The sequence below is a fragment of the Eretmochelys imbricata genome, chromosome 20, assembly GCF_965152235.1.
Source record: "Eretmochelys imbricata isolate rEreImb1 chromosome 20, rEreImb1.hap1, whole genome shotgun sequence".
Classification (NCBI taxonomy): domain Eukaryota; kingdom Metazoa; phylum Chordata; order Testudines; family Cheloniidae; genus Eretmochelys; species Eretmochelys imbricata.
In genome coordinates this window covers 266,654-283,295 of record NC_135591.1, presented here as the reverse complement: position 1 = coordinate 283,295, position 16,642 = coordinate 266,654, and the positions used below count along the sequence as shown (strand labels likewise).

Below are 16,642 nucleotides of genomic sequence, written 5' to 3'. Positions count from 1 at the left end.
CTGCCAAAGAAAGGCAACCTGCAATTGTGTCAAAATTACTGGACCGTAAGTTTAATTAGCCATCCCAGCAAAGTGATGTTGAAAGTCATATTGAACAGATTGAAGCCGCAAGCAGAGAATATCATCACTGAAGAACAGGCTGGCTTTCATGCTGGAAGAAGTACCACAGAACAGATATTCAACCTTTGTCTTCTATGTGAGAAATACTTACAACATCAGCAGGACATCTACATCTTTGTTGACTTCAGGAAGGCGTTTGACAAGAGTATGGCACGAAGCTCTCTGGGCAACCATGAAGTAGTACAATGTTGGTCGTAAGCTTATTCTTACCATTAAACTGTATGCCAAAGCCAGCAGTGCAGTTCTCGTCAATGGCACAATAGGAGAGTGGTTTCACACCACGGTTGGGGTCTGGCAAGGCTGCCTTTTTTCGCCCACACTGTTCAACATCTACTTGGAGCGCATAATGACTGATGCCCTAGAAGATCACGTGTGCACAGTCACCATTGGGGGGCAAACAATCTCAAATCTTCGGTTTGCTAATGACATTGATGGCCTGGCAGGCAGCAAGGATGAACGTGCCAACCTTGTGAAATGACTGAACGAAACCTCTGCAAAATATGGCATGGAAATCAGTGCAGAGAAAACCAAGCCGATGACAAACAAATGTGATGGGATCAGCTCTCATATCACTGTCAGTGGACAAGAACTGGAGACAGTGAAACAGTTCAAGTATTTGGGGGCAATCATCACAGATGAAAGATCCAAGGCAGAAATTTGGGCAAGAACTGCACAAACAGCAGCAGCGGCAAAGCTAAAGCCAATTTGGAGGAATAAGAACATCTCCCTAGAATCCAAACTGAAACTGCTGCAGGCACTGGTCATTTCCATTTTTCTGTATGCGTGGGAGACACGGACCATTGTGGCAGAACTTGAACGGAAAATACAGGTAGTAGAGATGAGATACTTCCGTAAAATCCTGGACACTTCCTACTTTGACCATGTCACTAACGAAGAGGTCCGCAACATCATCACCCAATGCGCTGGGTCATATGAAGACCTCCTGACAACCGTAAAGAAGCGCAAGCTGAAGTGGTACAGCCATGTAACAAGATCTGGCCTATCCAAGATCATCCTCCAAGGGACAGTTCAGGGGAAGAGAAGAAGAGGTAGACAGAAGAGATGGATTGACAATGTAAAAAGAGTGAACAGGAATGGACTTCATGGAGTCTCAAGCACTGACACACAATTGTCAGGGGTGTAGACAACTGGTTGATTGCTCATCAATGAGGGGGCCCCCCAACGACCAATGCGGTTATGGGAGTGATGATTATGATAGGGTAAAAGCACACAAAACACCAGATTTCACAGTCCATGATGTGTTTTTCATGGCCATGAATTTGGTAGGGCCCTATAAATAACGTAGCACCCTCCAAATTCCACACAATTTTAAGGTGAGTCAAATTTGGACCATATAAACAAGCTGTCTTCCTTTTAAAAGGGAGTGGTGTCTAGTGTTCTTGCTTGCTCTCCCTCAATGAACAGAGCTCCCACTACACAAGGGGCTTTGAAGGTGCAAGCAGGAAGTCATTTAATCTCTTCCACAGTAGTTATGTGACAGAAGCTGTCTGTTACACAACTACAAACTGCCATTCGCCAGCACAGAAGGAGGGCAAGCGGCTTCCTTCACAGGAGGCTTTTATTAAAATTGTGTGACATCTACAAGGATACAGTACAAAAAAAATTTTGGTCCATGAAAAACCATAATCAGTTAATAAAAACAGTAATTCTGCAACAGCTACACTTGCCTAGGCAATATCCAAGTATCCTTCACTATTACTTGCCCTGAGGGGCCGGTAGTCTGCATTAACCAGCACCGGGACTTCAGCCCCTGGTGCTACAAAGGGGCAATTCTTTAAGGGTCCAAAGACAGAAGGGAGGGAAGGTTGGAAAGTCTATTACTCACAGACAAGCAGTCTCTCTCTCTCTCACACACACACACACACACACACACAGGCTTACAGGGGCTCCCAATTTCATAGCAGCCCCCAAATCACACTCCAGGGTAGTGTGAGGCTGTTTGTCAGTAACATGATTTTGCAGCTAACATCAGGAGAGCACAACCAACTGGGTTCTGAGTCCACTCACTTTACAGTCCCAAAAAGGAATCTGAGCAGAAATATTTAGCCCCAGGTGAAGAGAGGCCCCACCTCCCAACATGCCCTGCTGCACACACATGGTCCTGAGGACAAAGAGCACAAGAGTGCCACTAAATTAATTCATTAGCTATTCATTCCATGTCTAGGCTGCTACTCTCTCAGCTGGAGAAAACCCATTTGCACATACTTGATCACCTGCCCTGTGACAGCCCCAGAACCTGCTCTGTGCCCAAACATGAAAGACAACAAAGCAGAGGAGCCCTGACTTCTTCTAATTTGCTTATTTGTTTGGGGCTGTTTGGTAGAGGCCCAGGCTGCCTCCTCACATCCTCAGATATATGAAAGGGAGCATTCACTTCACCAAAGGCAGAGATGCAGGATCATCATCAGCCTGGTCCAAGAAATGACCCTAAGGCTTTATACTTCTGCCTAATCCCACTGCAAGGAGGAGCTGCACTTGATGCATTCCCCACTCCCTGCAGTAGGAAGAACAAGCAGCCTTTGGCAAGACTGCATTGCTGCTCCATCCTGCACGTTAGAGCTACGCTTGCAGCTCCCTTGGCATGCAGTAGAGTCATCTCTTCATAGCTCCTTCATCTCTGTGCTGAACCAGTGTGTCCGTCGTGATCCAGGGCTGGAGCAGCCTCCTAGGGAACACGAAGGGAGCTTTAACTAAGGAGACAGACACGATGGGAAAAGCAATTCTCTGCATAGCACAGAAACCCTTTCTCAAGAGAGGAGAGTCCTACAAGGAGGGATGATGCAAGAGCACCCCCCACAGGGGGAGAGTGTGCGCCAACATGCAGGAGCTCTGCCTGCTGCGTCTCATGGACCTTGGGAAGTGAATGGCCACGGGCTTCTGTCCGCATGGCAGATCCAGAAGGGCTCATGCTGAGAGGCTTTCCAGCCCCACATTCTCTGGGGTGCAAGAACTAGAGCCCAGTTTTGGAGAAGGGGCTGTGGTAAGTTTCTGAACTCAAGAGAAGTTTTGAGCCTAGAGCAACACTGGATATTGGGGGCATTACAGGCAACGCAGAGACAAGGTGGGCTCGCAAGAGCTCCGAGACTGACAGGGCCTCGGTGAGGGAGGAAACCAGGTAGAAGTGTGTGACCCTTTGAGCCTGTCTGCTTGCTACATCCCCAAAGCCCCGCGGGGCTCTGGAGTCACACTGATACAGACACTGCCAGAGGTGAGTAATGGCTGCAGGTCTCTATGCTGGAGTGGGGGTTGTGTGGGCCTAAACAGTGAACTCTGCAGCGCTCAGTCTCCACAAGTAGCTGTGATGCCTTCTGATCAGGGGAGGAGTGGGGCAGCTTATGTGTTGCGGATTCCCAGTGCCTGCTCCAGCTCCTGCCGTCTCTGCTGCACCTGTGGGAGGAGAAGCCAGATCCCCTGCTTTAATACACTTACAGTGAATGGTAAGTCAGAGTCTGAATAACAACTGTTCCTAGCCTGGAGGAAGTGAAGGAACGATGAGCCCAAACCCATCCACAGCCCCTGGGAAAGAAACAGGACTCCTTCCTCAGCCGGGCTATGTCTTTCCTGTTGGCTCCCTGTCCCCGCCTCCTCAATCCTGTCCATAGTACAGCCCATAGGTTACAATGTGTTCCACAGGCTAGTGAAGGATGCACAAATTGCACATTAGGGAGGCTGCACTGTCTAGTGGTTAGATAAAGGGAATGGAAGTCAGGACTCCGGGGATCTAATGCCAGCTCTACCAGTCATTCATTGCATGAACTGGGGCAAGCCTGTGCCCTGATGTCCCCATTCTGAAGTGCAGCCAATACCTCCCTCCTCCAGGGCTATGAGGGAATTAGCACGTGTGCAAAGCACTTCAGCCTCTGACACAAAAGGCTAATAAAAGGGCAAAGAATCTTTTTCTTTTTTATTAACAGTTTGCTTAACAAGAAGCCTGTGATGGGGCAGTTTCAGTTTCATACAGGGGATTTTGGGGCATGGCTCCAGCTCTCTGCCAGGGCCCACATCAACTCTGCACTAGCTGTGGGCTGCTACCGTTCAGAGTTCTGAAAGCAAAGGCCAAACCAGCATGCATCCCATGAGAGGGGGACAGCCTCTCTTCACAGCTTCATTGCACAAGGAACTCCTAGGAAGTAACTCCACCCCAGCAAGCCCAAGGACCAGGTTCTGGCTATGATATAAAATCGATGTCTGTGTAAAAACCATGGATTTAAATGGGAAGAGGCTGGCTAGGTGGGGTTGAGGGCTAACACTAGTATCACCTCTGCATGACCTGGTTTTGATCCTGATTGGATCCAAACCAGCAAATACTTTGATGAGGTCTTTCTAGCTCTGGTGACTGTTTACTGGCAGTTACTCCTGGGGCGAATTCTGTGCCACCGTGCCTCTGCATTTATTTATTGACAAATAAAACTTGCATAATTTTGAAGTATTGTGAGCAGAATTCACTCAGGAGTAGGCAGTACAAGACCACCCCACAAAGTTGCAGCACTGTATCTGAAGCAATAGGACTTAGAATAGCTGGGCTGTGGCAAATCCAGGTCCAAGGTGCACTGGTCAAGTTGTGTGTGGGTATCCAGGATTGGAACAGAAGGGTGCTGGAGATGAGGACTGAGATGCATCAGCAGAACTAGGTGGTTGAAACTCTGTATACCTGGCTGCACTACGCCCAGCTTTAGCGAACAGCATCTCCCTACAAGCAGAATAGCAGCTACCAGGTGTGGATGGATTCCCTCAAATGGGAACGCTCACCTTGGAGTAGAAGTATCTGCACACGGCTTCCTGAGCCCAGGGCTGGAAGTAGAATTCAGCTCTACGCTCCTCTTCTGGATTCCCAACAACATCAGTCATGGTCTGGAGGCACGAAAAGAGAGCAGCTTATAACCCAGAGTCATGCAGCTGCCCACATTACTCTCACAACCCACCCCATGTCCTGGGCTACCCACAAGCACTGTCCCCAAGCAGACTCCAGCAAGACCTGGCCCAGCTAGTGCTGTCAGATTGAAATCCTGGCACTCAATTCCAATTTTTGGCGTGGCTACAGACCTGCAAATTGTGCCCCTGCATGGATCTCAGCTGCTAACTGAACAAAAAGAGTCTGATTGGATGGAGTGAGCTTCTGTTTGCCTCCACACAAAAGGGAAAAATCTTTTTACCTTTAGATCTCGGCACTGTGACTGGAGCCAGTCATTGATGAAGCCTTGGGGGTCACGGGCAAAGCTCAGCATGAATTCACGTTGTGTCTTCAGCTGATTAATGGTTTCTATTGTCTCATGGATCTGAGAGAGAAAAAGGTAGTAACAGGGTATTGCTGAACCAGGTTACGAGGCCAACCCAACACAGAGGCAAGACCAACCAAAGGGTCCAGGATGTTAAGATCGAAAACTCTCTTATTTCCTGGTTGACCCAGATGTGTAACATACACCCCACCCACATCCCTCTTCCTGTAGAGACAGGGCGGTAGGTTCAAGTTAATGCACTGACATGCAGACTCAGGACATTCAGCACCTTTCATCCAAAGATCTCACTGGCCTTTAACTACCAGGAAGCCTGGCAAACCCTCCAAGATGTAGCTTCATGTTACTCCCCTGTAATGAGATAGGCAAGTCACTTCATTCTGTGCCTCTAAGGTCTCAGGTAGACAAGCTGGGAAGAGGATCCAGCAGTCCTGACTCCCAGTCCCCTGATCTAACCATTAAACCAGTTTCCCTCTAATCACTCACTTTCAAATCTATTTTCTTGATAAGTAAAAAGACTGTCACTATCGGATTTGTGTCATAGAAATGGTGCCACCCTGGCAGAAATGTTGCCCTCACTGTTCCAGATCCCAAATATAAAGTCACTAAATGAGTCCATATTAAAAGCTGCAAGAAAGCTCTCTCTGCAACACTGTGCCACCCAACCTCATCCCAGCACACAAACTCTAGCTGGAAGGGCAGGATCCAGCTTCTACCTTGTTATCCAGGGCAGCGATTTCCTGCTGGCTGGCTGTGGACAGCAAGAAAGAATTCATCTGAGTTTTAAGAGTATCATCCACTTCCACATCGATGTCATAGCAGGCGGTTTTTTTCTGGTCGTTTGGGTCAACACTATGGACATCAGCAAGAGAACACCCAGAAAAAGCGAGAAGCCTGAGTCAGTGCTTGAGTGCATCCTTACTAGCACCTCTAAGCTCCATAGGTTGAGGGGTGCGGGTAGGGAAGACAGTATTAACGTATGCATTACATTTGGTTTTCTGTAACAGAGGAAAGGGGTCAGTAACACAGAGGAGCAGGAAAACACTTCACCTCCCTAGTCGCACATCATGCATGCAGCACAGGGGACCAGGAGCTTACAGTCTAGACAAGCGCAGTGCAAAGGCTCCGAGTTCAAACGTAAGAGTGCACGTGCACAGTGTGGAGGTCAGTGTTGGCAGAAGGAAAGAAAGCAGGGATTTACAGAAGGGGTGCTTGGTGAATGGGAAAAAGAGGCTGTTGAATGCACGCAGGGCAGAGTGAATAAAGGCATGGAAAAATGGAGAGGTGCAGGAAGTTCAGCAGCTTCTGAAACTGACTGTAACAAGGAGCATCTCCCCATACAAGTCTCTCTAGCTCTCTTATCCGCCCCTCCCAACAAACAGTGCCTCAGGGGCCAGTCTCACCTGATCACATGGTTAATGATGATTGGTTCTGGGGGCATGAGCAAAGCGTGCAGCCTTTGAGGAATCTCAGAGAACTTCATCCGCTGAGACTCAAATATCTGCAAGAGAAACAGGGAGTGGGGTGGAAAGCAGCTCAGTGCTGGAAAAGGGGCAGCCTGGAGAATCTCTGGTTCCTGGCAACAGAAGCCAAAGCTGTCTCCTGCCCCTAACACGCCGCCCCACCCCAAGTTGGAGACACCTTTACCTGCTGGAGATACTTGTCGCAGATGACATACTCCCGCTCATGGGGATCCTGTAGCTTGTGGGTCTTGATGTACTGCCACAGTGCCTGGATGATCACTGGGCGGGTCTGGGTATGAATCCCCAAGAGACGAGCCAGGCGGGGGTCCAGTTTGAACTGTGGAGGCTGAGGAGACAAGAGCATGACAAAGGTTGGGGTAAGGATGATGCAGCTACAGATAGTGCTCATCCAAGTCACAACTCAGATGCTAAGGCACTGCACGCTCCCCATCTGCATCGTACCAGCCTGCCTACCTGATAATCCAGCATCAGGAGGACAGTACAGCGCACATTCACGTCCCCAGGCCTCTTCACCTGGAAGCCATCTGTCTCCTGGGTCGTAGCAGTTCTGTGCCACTGGAAAAAACACAGCAGAGGAGGTGGTTAAAGAACACAGACTGCCAGGTCATTCCCTCTGCTCCTGCTGCCTGCCAGGCACAACATTTACCTGCAATTGCCATTTACTGATGACACAAACTCCTCCCCAGAAAGATCCTGCCATCTGACAGCATGTGATCTCTGCCACGTGCCCTGGATTCTACAGACAGTTGTGGTGGCTCTGACAACACCTATGAAAGGAGGTTGGAACTCCTGCGTTGAATAGTGTGAGAAGCACACAGCTCACCAGTTTTAAAGTTCAAGATTACTATCATGGAGCATCAGGGGAGAATTATACGGATGAAATGTGAACTCACAAGAGTCAAGTGGCCGCAAAGAAGCTTCATTTATTTGGCATGGACCACGTTGCTGTCGTGCGGAACACAATGCCATCCACAGCCTCAGAAAAAACTCTGACAGCAATCAAAAAGGCTGACAAAGGAGGTGCTGTTGTCATCATGAATAGATCGGAACATGAACAAGAGGCTGCTCGGCAGCTCTCTAACACCACTTTCTAGAAGCCATTACCCTCTGATCCCACTGAGAGTTACCAAAAGAAACTACAGCATTTGCTCAAGAAACTCCCTGAAAAAGCACAAGATCAAATCCGCACAGACACACCCCTGGAACCCCGACCTGGGATATTCTATTTACTCCCCAAGATCCATAAACCTGGAAATCCTGGGCGCCCCATCATCTCAGGCATTGGCACCCTGACAGCAGGATTGTCTGGCTAAGTAGACTCCCTCCTCAGGCCCTACGCTACCAGCACTCCCAGCTACCTTCGAGACACCACTGACTTTCTGAGGAAACTTCAATCCATCGGTGATCTTCCTGATAACACCATCCTGGCCACTATGGATGTAGAAGCCCTCTGCACCAACATTCCACACAAAGATGGACTACAAGCCATCAAGAACACTATCCCCGATAATGTCACGGCTAACCTGGTGGCTGAACTTTGTGACTTTGTCCCTACCCATAACTATTTTACATTTGGGGACAATGTATACCTTCAGATCAGCGGCACTGCTATGGGTACCCGCATGGCCCCACAGTATGCCAACATTTTTATGGCTGACTTAGAACAACGCTTCCTCAGCTCTCGTCCCCTAACGCCCCTACTCTACTTGTGCTATATTGATGACATCTTCATCATCTGGACCCATGGAAAAGAAGCCCTTGAGGAATTCCACCATGATTTCAACAATTTCCATCCCACCATCAACCTCAGCCTGGTCCAGTCCACACAAGAGATCCACTTCCTGGACACTACAGTGCTAATAAACAATGGTCACATAAACACCACCCTATACCGGAAACCTACTGACCGCTATTCCTACCTACATGCCTCCAGCTTTCACCCTGACCACACCACACGATCCATCGTCTACAGCCAAGCTCTGCGATACAACCGCATTTGCTCCAACCCCTCAGACAGAGACAAACACCTACAAGATCTCTATCAAGCATCCTTACAACTACAATACCCACCTGCAGAAGTGAAGAAACAGATTGATAGAGCCAGAAGAGTTCCCAGAAGTCACCTACTACAGGACAGGCCTAACAAAGAAAATAACAGAACGCCACTAGCCGTCACCTTCAGCCCCCAATTAAAACCCCTCCAACGCATTATTAAGGATCTACAACCTATCCTGAAGGATGACCCAACACTCTCACAAATCCTGGGAGACAGGCCAGTCCTTGCCTACAGACAGGCCCCCAATCTGAAGCAAATACTCACCAGCAACCACATATCACACAACAGAACCACTAACCCAGGAACCTTTCCTTGCAACAAAGCCCGTTGCCAACTGTGCCCACATATCTATTCAGGGGACACCATCATAGGGCCTAATAACATCAGCCACGCTATCAGAGGCTCGTTCACCTGCACATCCACCAATGTGATATATGCCATCATGTGCCAGCAATGCCCCTCTGCCATGTACATTGGTCAAACTGGACAGTCTCTACGTAAAAGAATAAATGGACACAAATCAGATGTCAAGAATTATAACATTCATAAACCAGTCGGAGAACACTTCAATCTCTCTGGTCACGCAATTACAGACATGAAGATCGCTATCTTACAACAAAAAAACTTCAAATCCAGACTCCAGCGAGAAACTGCTGAATTGGAATTCATTTGCAAATTGGATACAATTAATTCAGGCTTGAATAGAAACTGGGAGTGGCTAAGTCATTATGCAAGGTAACCTATTTCCCCTTGTTTTTTCTTAACCCCCGCCCCCTCCTCAGACGTTCTTGTTAAACCCTGGATTTGTGCTGGAAATGGCCCACCTTGATTATCATACACATTGTAAGGAGAGTGGTCACTTTAGATAAGCTATTACCAGCAGGAGAGTGGGTGTGTGTGTGGAGGGGGGGTGGGGGTGGGGAGAAAACCTGGATTTGTGCTGGAAATTGCCCAACTTGATTATCATACACATGCCACAAGTACTCCTTTTCTTTCTGCGAATACAGACTAACACGGCTGTTACTCTGAAACCTGTCATTATGCAAGGCACTGCATTTAGCCGTATGGAGTGGAAATCTATCAACTGCATGAAAAAACTTGCACAGATACAGACAGACATCATCTTCCTTTCCAAATGCAAACAGATGGACATCGTACCAAAAGGACTGAAGGTAAAAAATCCATTACAATCTACATACCACACAGACTATGCTGACAGCTTGTGCCACACGCTCTCAAAGAAACTGCGGAATCACCTGACAGCAGGACAGTGGGGTGGGAGGAGGTATTGTTTCATATTCTCTGTGTATATATAGAGTCTGCTGCAGTTTCCACGGTATGCATCTGATGAAGTGAGCTGTAGCTCACGAAAGCTCATGCTCAAATAAATTCGTTAGTCTCTAAGGTGCCACAAGTACTCCTTTTCTTTCTGCGAATACAGACTAACACGGCTGTTACTCTGAAACCTGTCATTGTAAGGAGAGTGATCACTTTAGATAAGCTATTGCCAGCAGGAGAGTGGGGTGCGGGGAAGTATTTTTTCATGCTTTGTGTGTATAAAAGATCTTCTACACTTTCCACAGTATGCATCCGATGAAGTGAGCTGTAGCTCACGAAAGCTTATGCTCAAATAAATTGGTTAGTCTCTAAGGTGCCACAAGTACTCCTTTTCTTTTTACATTCCCAATGTTACCAGACTTGCTCCAAGTATGGGGAACAGAGGAGACAGGCACTTATGGTCTGTGTCTTTGCACTTTACACAGGAGCATCTTTTGCCTAGAGCTTCACATACACTAATTTTGCAAAGCTAAGGGACTCTGATACTGTTCTTATTTATCAGAATGGAGCAGAAAGGGCACAAACAAAAGTTATCTTCTTATCCAACAAGCTTCAACCCCTCTGAGGGAGGTTAGCATTATCCCCATTTCACAGACAGAGACAAAGAGGTGAAGCGATTTGCCCCAGGGCTCCTTGCAAGTCAGTAGCAGAGCTGGGCTCAGCACTCAAGAGTTCCTAGCTCCCAGAATGACATGGTTGCCAAGACTCTGAACTCCATTTGGAGATGATATAACTAAGTATAGCTTACCTCCACCAAGTGATTGTCTGGGCCATACAGGTCCTTGTCCAGCTCAATCACCAGAGACTTGAAGAAGGATGAGAATTTCCTTTTCTGTTTGGTGGCATCGTATTTGGACAGAGCAGCCTGCAGCACAGAGAGGAAGAGGGTTAGGGCAGACAAGGCCAGCAGTGGAGCACACCCAGCACATACAACAGCACTGTTCGGAACTGAACAATCCAACTCCCATTTACTGATACTAAATCCACCTCTCCCACCAAAACCCCAGCATGGAGCCAATGGCATGTTTGCTCGTTGCCTTGGCCTCTTTGCTGTCTGTTCTATCCCTTCCCCCCACAACCTCTGTCATTCATCCATTTGCCTTTCCACTAGGAGCAGGGACTGCGTCTTTCTAGGGAATCCAGGGTTATCAAAAGCTGTTCTCAACACAGTCTGCCTGCCAATCAGTCAGGCAGGCTATCCCCCACAGGCTAGAGTAAACAGGTCCCTCAAGGACATACAGAAGATCAGCTATCCAGCACAAAGGGGAAGAAGCCCAACAGCACAGGGATGAAAAGTAATGGGACTAAATTCTGAAGTGCTGGGACAGATTTTACATCCAATACAGATGTTCCATGGGAATCCCTTGCCAATAACCATAGCACAATGCCATGTTTGACTAGCTTCCTGTGAGACGGATTCAAGGCTTCCTCCAGGCCCAGGGCAGTCACATTAATACAGAAAGATTAAAGCCCAAGGAGCCCTATTCCAAAATTGCACTAGAGTTACTGGCCCAAGACCTAAGAAGGAACCATACTACCCATGATAAACCCTGACCCTTCCCTTCTGTTTGCAAATCCAGTCTCGAGGCCAATTCCTCACAGCAGACTAGAGACTTTTTTTGAGAGGGGAACGAACTCACAACCCTGTCATGTGCAATCTTTGTGGCTGCTTTCAGAGGTAGGGAAGGCAAGTGTCACAAATCTGCTCCCACCATCAATCCTCTTAGCTATAAAGAGCTAAGTATTATTACTGTAGTGTCCTACCTCATGGGGTGGCCAACTGGTTTGGCCCTCTTACCCTCTCCCCCTTCTCGTCAGACTCCTTGGGCAGGTACGAGCGAGAGAGGATACATTCATAGAGTCCAAGGCCAGAAAGGACCATTGTGATCATCTAGGATAGAGGGCCCCTAGTTCCATTCTCAGACATTAAGCAGTTGGTCTTCACTTCCAACTCCAGACCTTTGAAAGCTTCTTCTTTGGTCACAACCCAACAGGGTTTAGCTCCCACACCCATTCATCTCATCTTATCTGGAGAATTAATGCTGGTCCCTCGCCCTTCCCAGAGGGGCTGGGTGCCTCACACTCACGTCCTCGAGCAGCCGCCCTTCCACCCGGAGCTCCCACGAGGCAACAGTCCCTTCGCCATCTTCCGCGTCCGACTTGGCTGGATTGAAGGTGTTGGAGATAAAAATGCGCAGCTTTCGCTTTTGCTAAGAGGAAAAGCATCAGCTAAACGTTAACAGCAAAATGCAGAAGCCAATAAACACGCTCAGGCCACAGCCACAATCAAGAAACCACAGGATCTGGACTCACTTTTACCTCCTGCACCTGAGAAACAGTGACAGACCAGAGAGCAAGCCAGGCAAAGAGAGGGTCAGCAAGCACCCCTGACTGCGCTCTGAGGCTAAAGTCCAGGATAGGACATTGACCCTCAATACATCACACTCCCTAGAGCCTTTACAGACCCACCTAAATGCCATATAAGTCAGTCCTGTTTTCTCAGTTCAGGCACAGGTCTCTACGCACCCCAGCAAGAAACCTGAGCACTATCCTCCTTTACCTTAATGGGTCGTTTCAAGGCCTCCTGGATATCCAGACGTTTCCTCATGATTGTCTGGTCCAGTTTCCTTTCAAATGCCAACAGATCCATGTAGGCCTGAGACTCTGGTACCAGTTCACGAATCTATGGCAAAGCACAAGCCAATCAAGAACGCTGCTTCTCTCCCCCTGAAACTGCTGAGAACTCAGAACTACAGAAGCAGAGGAAGCAAAAATAAAAAACCTCACTCACCCTCTGAGGTAGAATTTTGTCAGCCATTTTCTTTTTCTTAGCACTGTTTAAAGAAGGATACACACATTAACATGGCAACCAGTTTGTCCCGCAAACAGTCGGAACACAAGAAAAGGAGCAAGGATGTGGGTTTATTCTCAGGTTTGTGACTCTGCTATGAGGGGCACTTGCTCCTCAACATCTGTCTCAGTCTAGTCCTCCTCTCTTTCAAAGGATGTTTATTGTGACTGTCAATCTCTGTACAGACACCTTCCTTACCCACCCTTTCTCCCCACAGCCACAGCAGGATTGAAACTCTAACGCTGCAGAGCTCAAAAGCACCGACAAGACCAAGACCACGTGATTATTTGAACATTTCAAGTCTCCCAAGAGGTATGAATAGCTGGGGTTGCCCTGAGTTTGGAGAGGTGTTTGGTTAAATATTATTTTGATACAGAGTGGCTCCCAGGCTTGATTGACTATTAAGTTGGACTTCCTAACAGATAAGTTTTTTAAGCCAGGAGATACTGTTGAGCAGTATCAAGTGACAATGACATTGTGTTAAAAAATAAAAAAAACTTACTCTTGCATAGGAGCTGAGTATTATTATCTGAAGCTCCCATCACCCAGTAAAGTAGCTGCACAAAAAGTCTACATCAGTTTGAGCCACCCATGTAAAACAATTAAAGAATAAAGTCCAAGAGTGTGCTGGCAGCAAGAGAGAGACGGAAGTCCTAGATGTAGTGACCCAAACAACAAAGCATTGTGCTGATCTCTGACATCAGCAGCAAGTGTCTGAATTACTGAGTATTGGTTAATCCATTTTTGCAATGTAGCCAACTAGCATACAAAGGGATTTATTTTGATACGATGGACAAGAATTTATTATTTGGTCTCTATATTTTCTGGAGGGTCATAAATGGCCTATTTCAATTTAGATATTGCTTTCTCGATGAGCATTTTTCTTCCTTAACCACTTCAGATCATGTCTGCTTGTTGTGGACAGAGTCTCCCTGGTACTTTTGTAAGGGTGGGTGGGGAGGATGCACTGGTGTTTTGGACAAAATCTGCCTGACCCTGAATGACTATTTAGCAATGTGCTGTGCACTGGTTCGCTCCAGCCTTCCACCTCAGAGGTGGCTGCATTTTGCTGATATTATAGTTCTACAACTTGTGAAAGACTTTGGTGTCTTTCATGAAGAGGCACTAAGTGGTCATAGAAAAGATAATTAACCTCAGAACGAGGTGAGAAATCTGGCCTCTTACTTGTGGTTACGATTCTGGGCCGCTTGCTGCTGGACCTGCTGGATTTGCTGAGGAGCTGGCCTCTTGCGGGACTGATCCATACCAGACTGGGCCATTCCAGGCCGGACTGAGGGACTCCCACCATATCCTGGGGGACCCATGGAGGGTCCCTGAGGTGTCATGCGGCTGCCTGGCAACATGCCAGGGCGCTGAGGAGAGAAAAACAGGGATCTGGTCTCCATCCGACCCAAACTCTGAAAAGATGGAGACTCCCCAATAAAGGGCAGTTAAGTTCTAAGCACAAGTGGGCTACCAAGCCACACTTGCTGAGCGAAGTGTGACACCTGTTAGCACAGGGCCATGTGACTCATGGGCTTCCTTAGGATGGACTCAGATAGATCACTACAGGGCTAGCAGCTCTAGATGTGGATGCTTCCAAGAACGAATGGGATTGTAACACAGAAACCATAACCCGCAATGCTGGCTATGAGAGACAGTTCTTAATTTCACACACCTCTCCACACTGCAGGCCTTGTGCCCTAACCCCTGCCTACAATTTTCCTCCATGCATTGAATCACCACTCCAAATGCCATCCCCACAAGATGCTCCCCCTCTCCCCCTTCCTACCCCTAATCCTCACCCCACTCATTTCCTCTAGGCTGCCTCGCCTCTCCCTTTTCCACAGTTCACAGCCCAGCTCCTCCCTTCCCAATCTATCTTCTCTTTAGGGTCACCTTTTCACCTGAGAGTAACCCTTACGCAGAGCACCCCTGACTTCACTGCAGGGTGACCTCTCTCACTCCCACCCTGTGGTGCCCCCAATTTCACCCAAACATTTCCTCCTCCTCCTCCTCCTCAAATACCCCCCCCCCCCCAGTTTGCCACTTCACCTCACCCTGCACCTAGGTCCCATTTCCTCCCCACGTCTCCCTCGCCCTGAGCCCCAGCTTGCCCTGAGCCCCCTCCCTGGACCCTCGCTCACGCCTGGGGCGCCCCTTGCCCCCGAGACACCCCCCACCCCACGCACTGCCCCCACCTTCGGAAACGCTGCCTCCCCCTTTACCACTCCCAAGGGGGCACCGCGGCCCGGACCCTCCCCTCCCCTCCCCCACGCCAGCCTCCGAGCCCGCCCCGCCCCCTCCCCCGGCCTTACCGGGTAGGCGGCGCCCGGCAGCGGGGAGCGGTAGAGGCCTTGGCCGGGAGCCGGGCCCATGCGGACGGGGGGCCCCGGGGTGCCCGGCCCCAGCGCTCCGGCCCCCCCGCTGCCGCCGCTCGGAGTCACCGACTGGAAACCCGCCCGCGCCGCCATCTTCTCCCAGCACAAAGCGGGGGAGGGGGAGGGGGAGCGGGACCGGAACCGGAACCGGACACCGATCATAGAGCGCGTGGGCAGAGCGGCACCAGAGGTGCCATAGATTACTCGGGAGGGTGCAGAGAGATGCTGGGGACACAGGCTGCCTCCCCCTGCCGCGTGGCGGCCGGCACTGCAAGGGGCCGCGGGCAGCCAAGAGCCCCTGGGGAGGGACTGGGGTAGGGGCAAAAGCCCCCGGGTGCGGGCAGTGCAGACGGGGGTAACGTCCAGGGGGCAGTGCCCATGAGGAAGGGGCAGGGACACACGAGCCTTCAGGAGGCTGCCAAAAATTAGAGCACGCCCTGGCTTAAAGCATCTCCCTGGGCTGCCCAGAACCCCCTGGCTGCCCCGTAGGGAGCCTCAACCTCTGCTTTTAAAAATATCCTAATAAATGTTGAATGGAAATAAAGTGATTCATCAGAACCCAGCTCTGGCCCTGCTTCAGGCATTTCTGGCTAGGGTGGGATTTTGGTGAATGATTTAAAACACGTTTTGTCTCCAAATAGCTTTGATGCAAATGCAGGTTCCAAAGGATTTGGGTAACATGTTTGGCTATTGAACCAAACCTCCCAAGGAGCAAGGTTTAGCGCTGCTGGAAAGCACTGCTCTGCTGGAGCTTCAGGGGCTGTTTCCAAGCCAGCTGGTTAGACAGTCCACCTGCTGTGTCTGGCTGGATTGATCATCGGAGTTCTGCTTGCTCACACGAGTGTAAATCAGGAGTAGCCCCATTTAAATCCATGGAACTAGACTGGTTACGAGGATCAGCCCCTTGGTGTCTGGTGTATGAACAGTGGGGTGTGACCACCCATAGATAAAATGGATTTTTTTAATCTCTGGTCCTGCTTGCAAGGGTGCAGGGTAAATTCCTTGCCAGACAGAAGACACCTTCTACCTGGCAACTGAGCTTTAGCTGCAATTTCCTCTGACTGACACGAGATTTACTGCAAAACATTGGGGTTGGCTAATGTACAATATTGTGCTTTGTTTAATGAGGTAGCTGCAGCACGTGTCAGGAGAAATGG

General features: G+C 49.1%; 1 protein-coding gene across 1 annotated transcript; it reads right to left on the bottom strand.

Moving 5' to 3' along the window:
* Window positions 1-1,681: 1,681 nt before the first annotated feature.
* SMARCD1 (SWI/SNF related BAF chromatin remodeling complex subunit D1) lies at window positions 1,682-15,627 on the bottom strand. Its single transcript, XM_077838975.1, has 13 exons — window positions 15,423-15,627; window positions 14,290-14,477; window positions 13,045-13,087; window positions 12,814-12,936; window positions 12,341-12,463; window positions 11,002-11,118; window positions 7,313-7,414; window positions 7,023-7,184; window positions 6,779-6,876; window positions 6,092-6,227; window positions 5,295-5,417; window positions 4,891-4,992; window positions 1,682-3,528 (listed from the first exon to the last, which is right to left on the bottom strand). Exons 1-13 carry the CDS (start codon window positions 15,576-15,578, stop codon window positions 3,475-3,477), a joined length of 1,527 nt encoding a protein of 508 aa, XP_077695101.1. The 5' UTR covers window positions 15,579-15,627; the 3' UTR covers window positions 1,682-3,474.
* Between the last annotated feature and the right edge of the window lie 1,015 nt (window positions 15,628-16,642).

Bases quoted from the DNA above. Each gene is read 5' to 3' on its own strand.
- SMARCD1 (XM_077838975.1), bottom strand. From the start codon at position 15,578: ATGGCGGCGCGGGCGGGTTTCCAGTCGGTGACTCCGAGCGGCGGCAGC. The intron at 13,088-14,289 runs GTAAGAGGCCAG...TTCTTTAAACAG, and splicing joins GCCCAGAATCGTAACCACAA to TGCTAAGAAAAAGAAAATGG. The intron at 7,185-7,312 runs GTAGGCAGGCTG...TTGTCTCCTCAG, and splicing joins TCCTGATGCTGGATTATCAG to CCTCCACAGTTCAAACTGGA.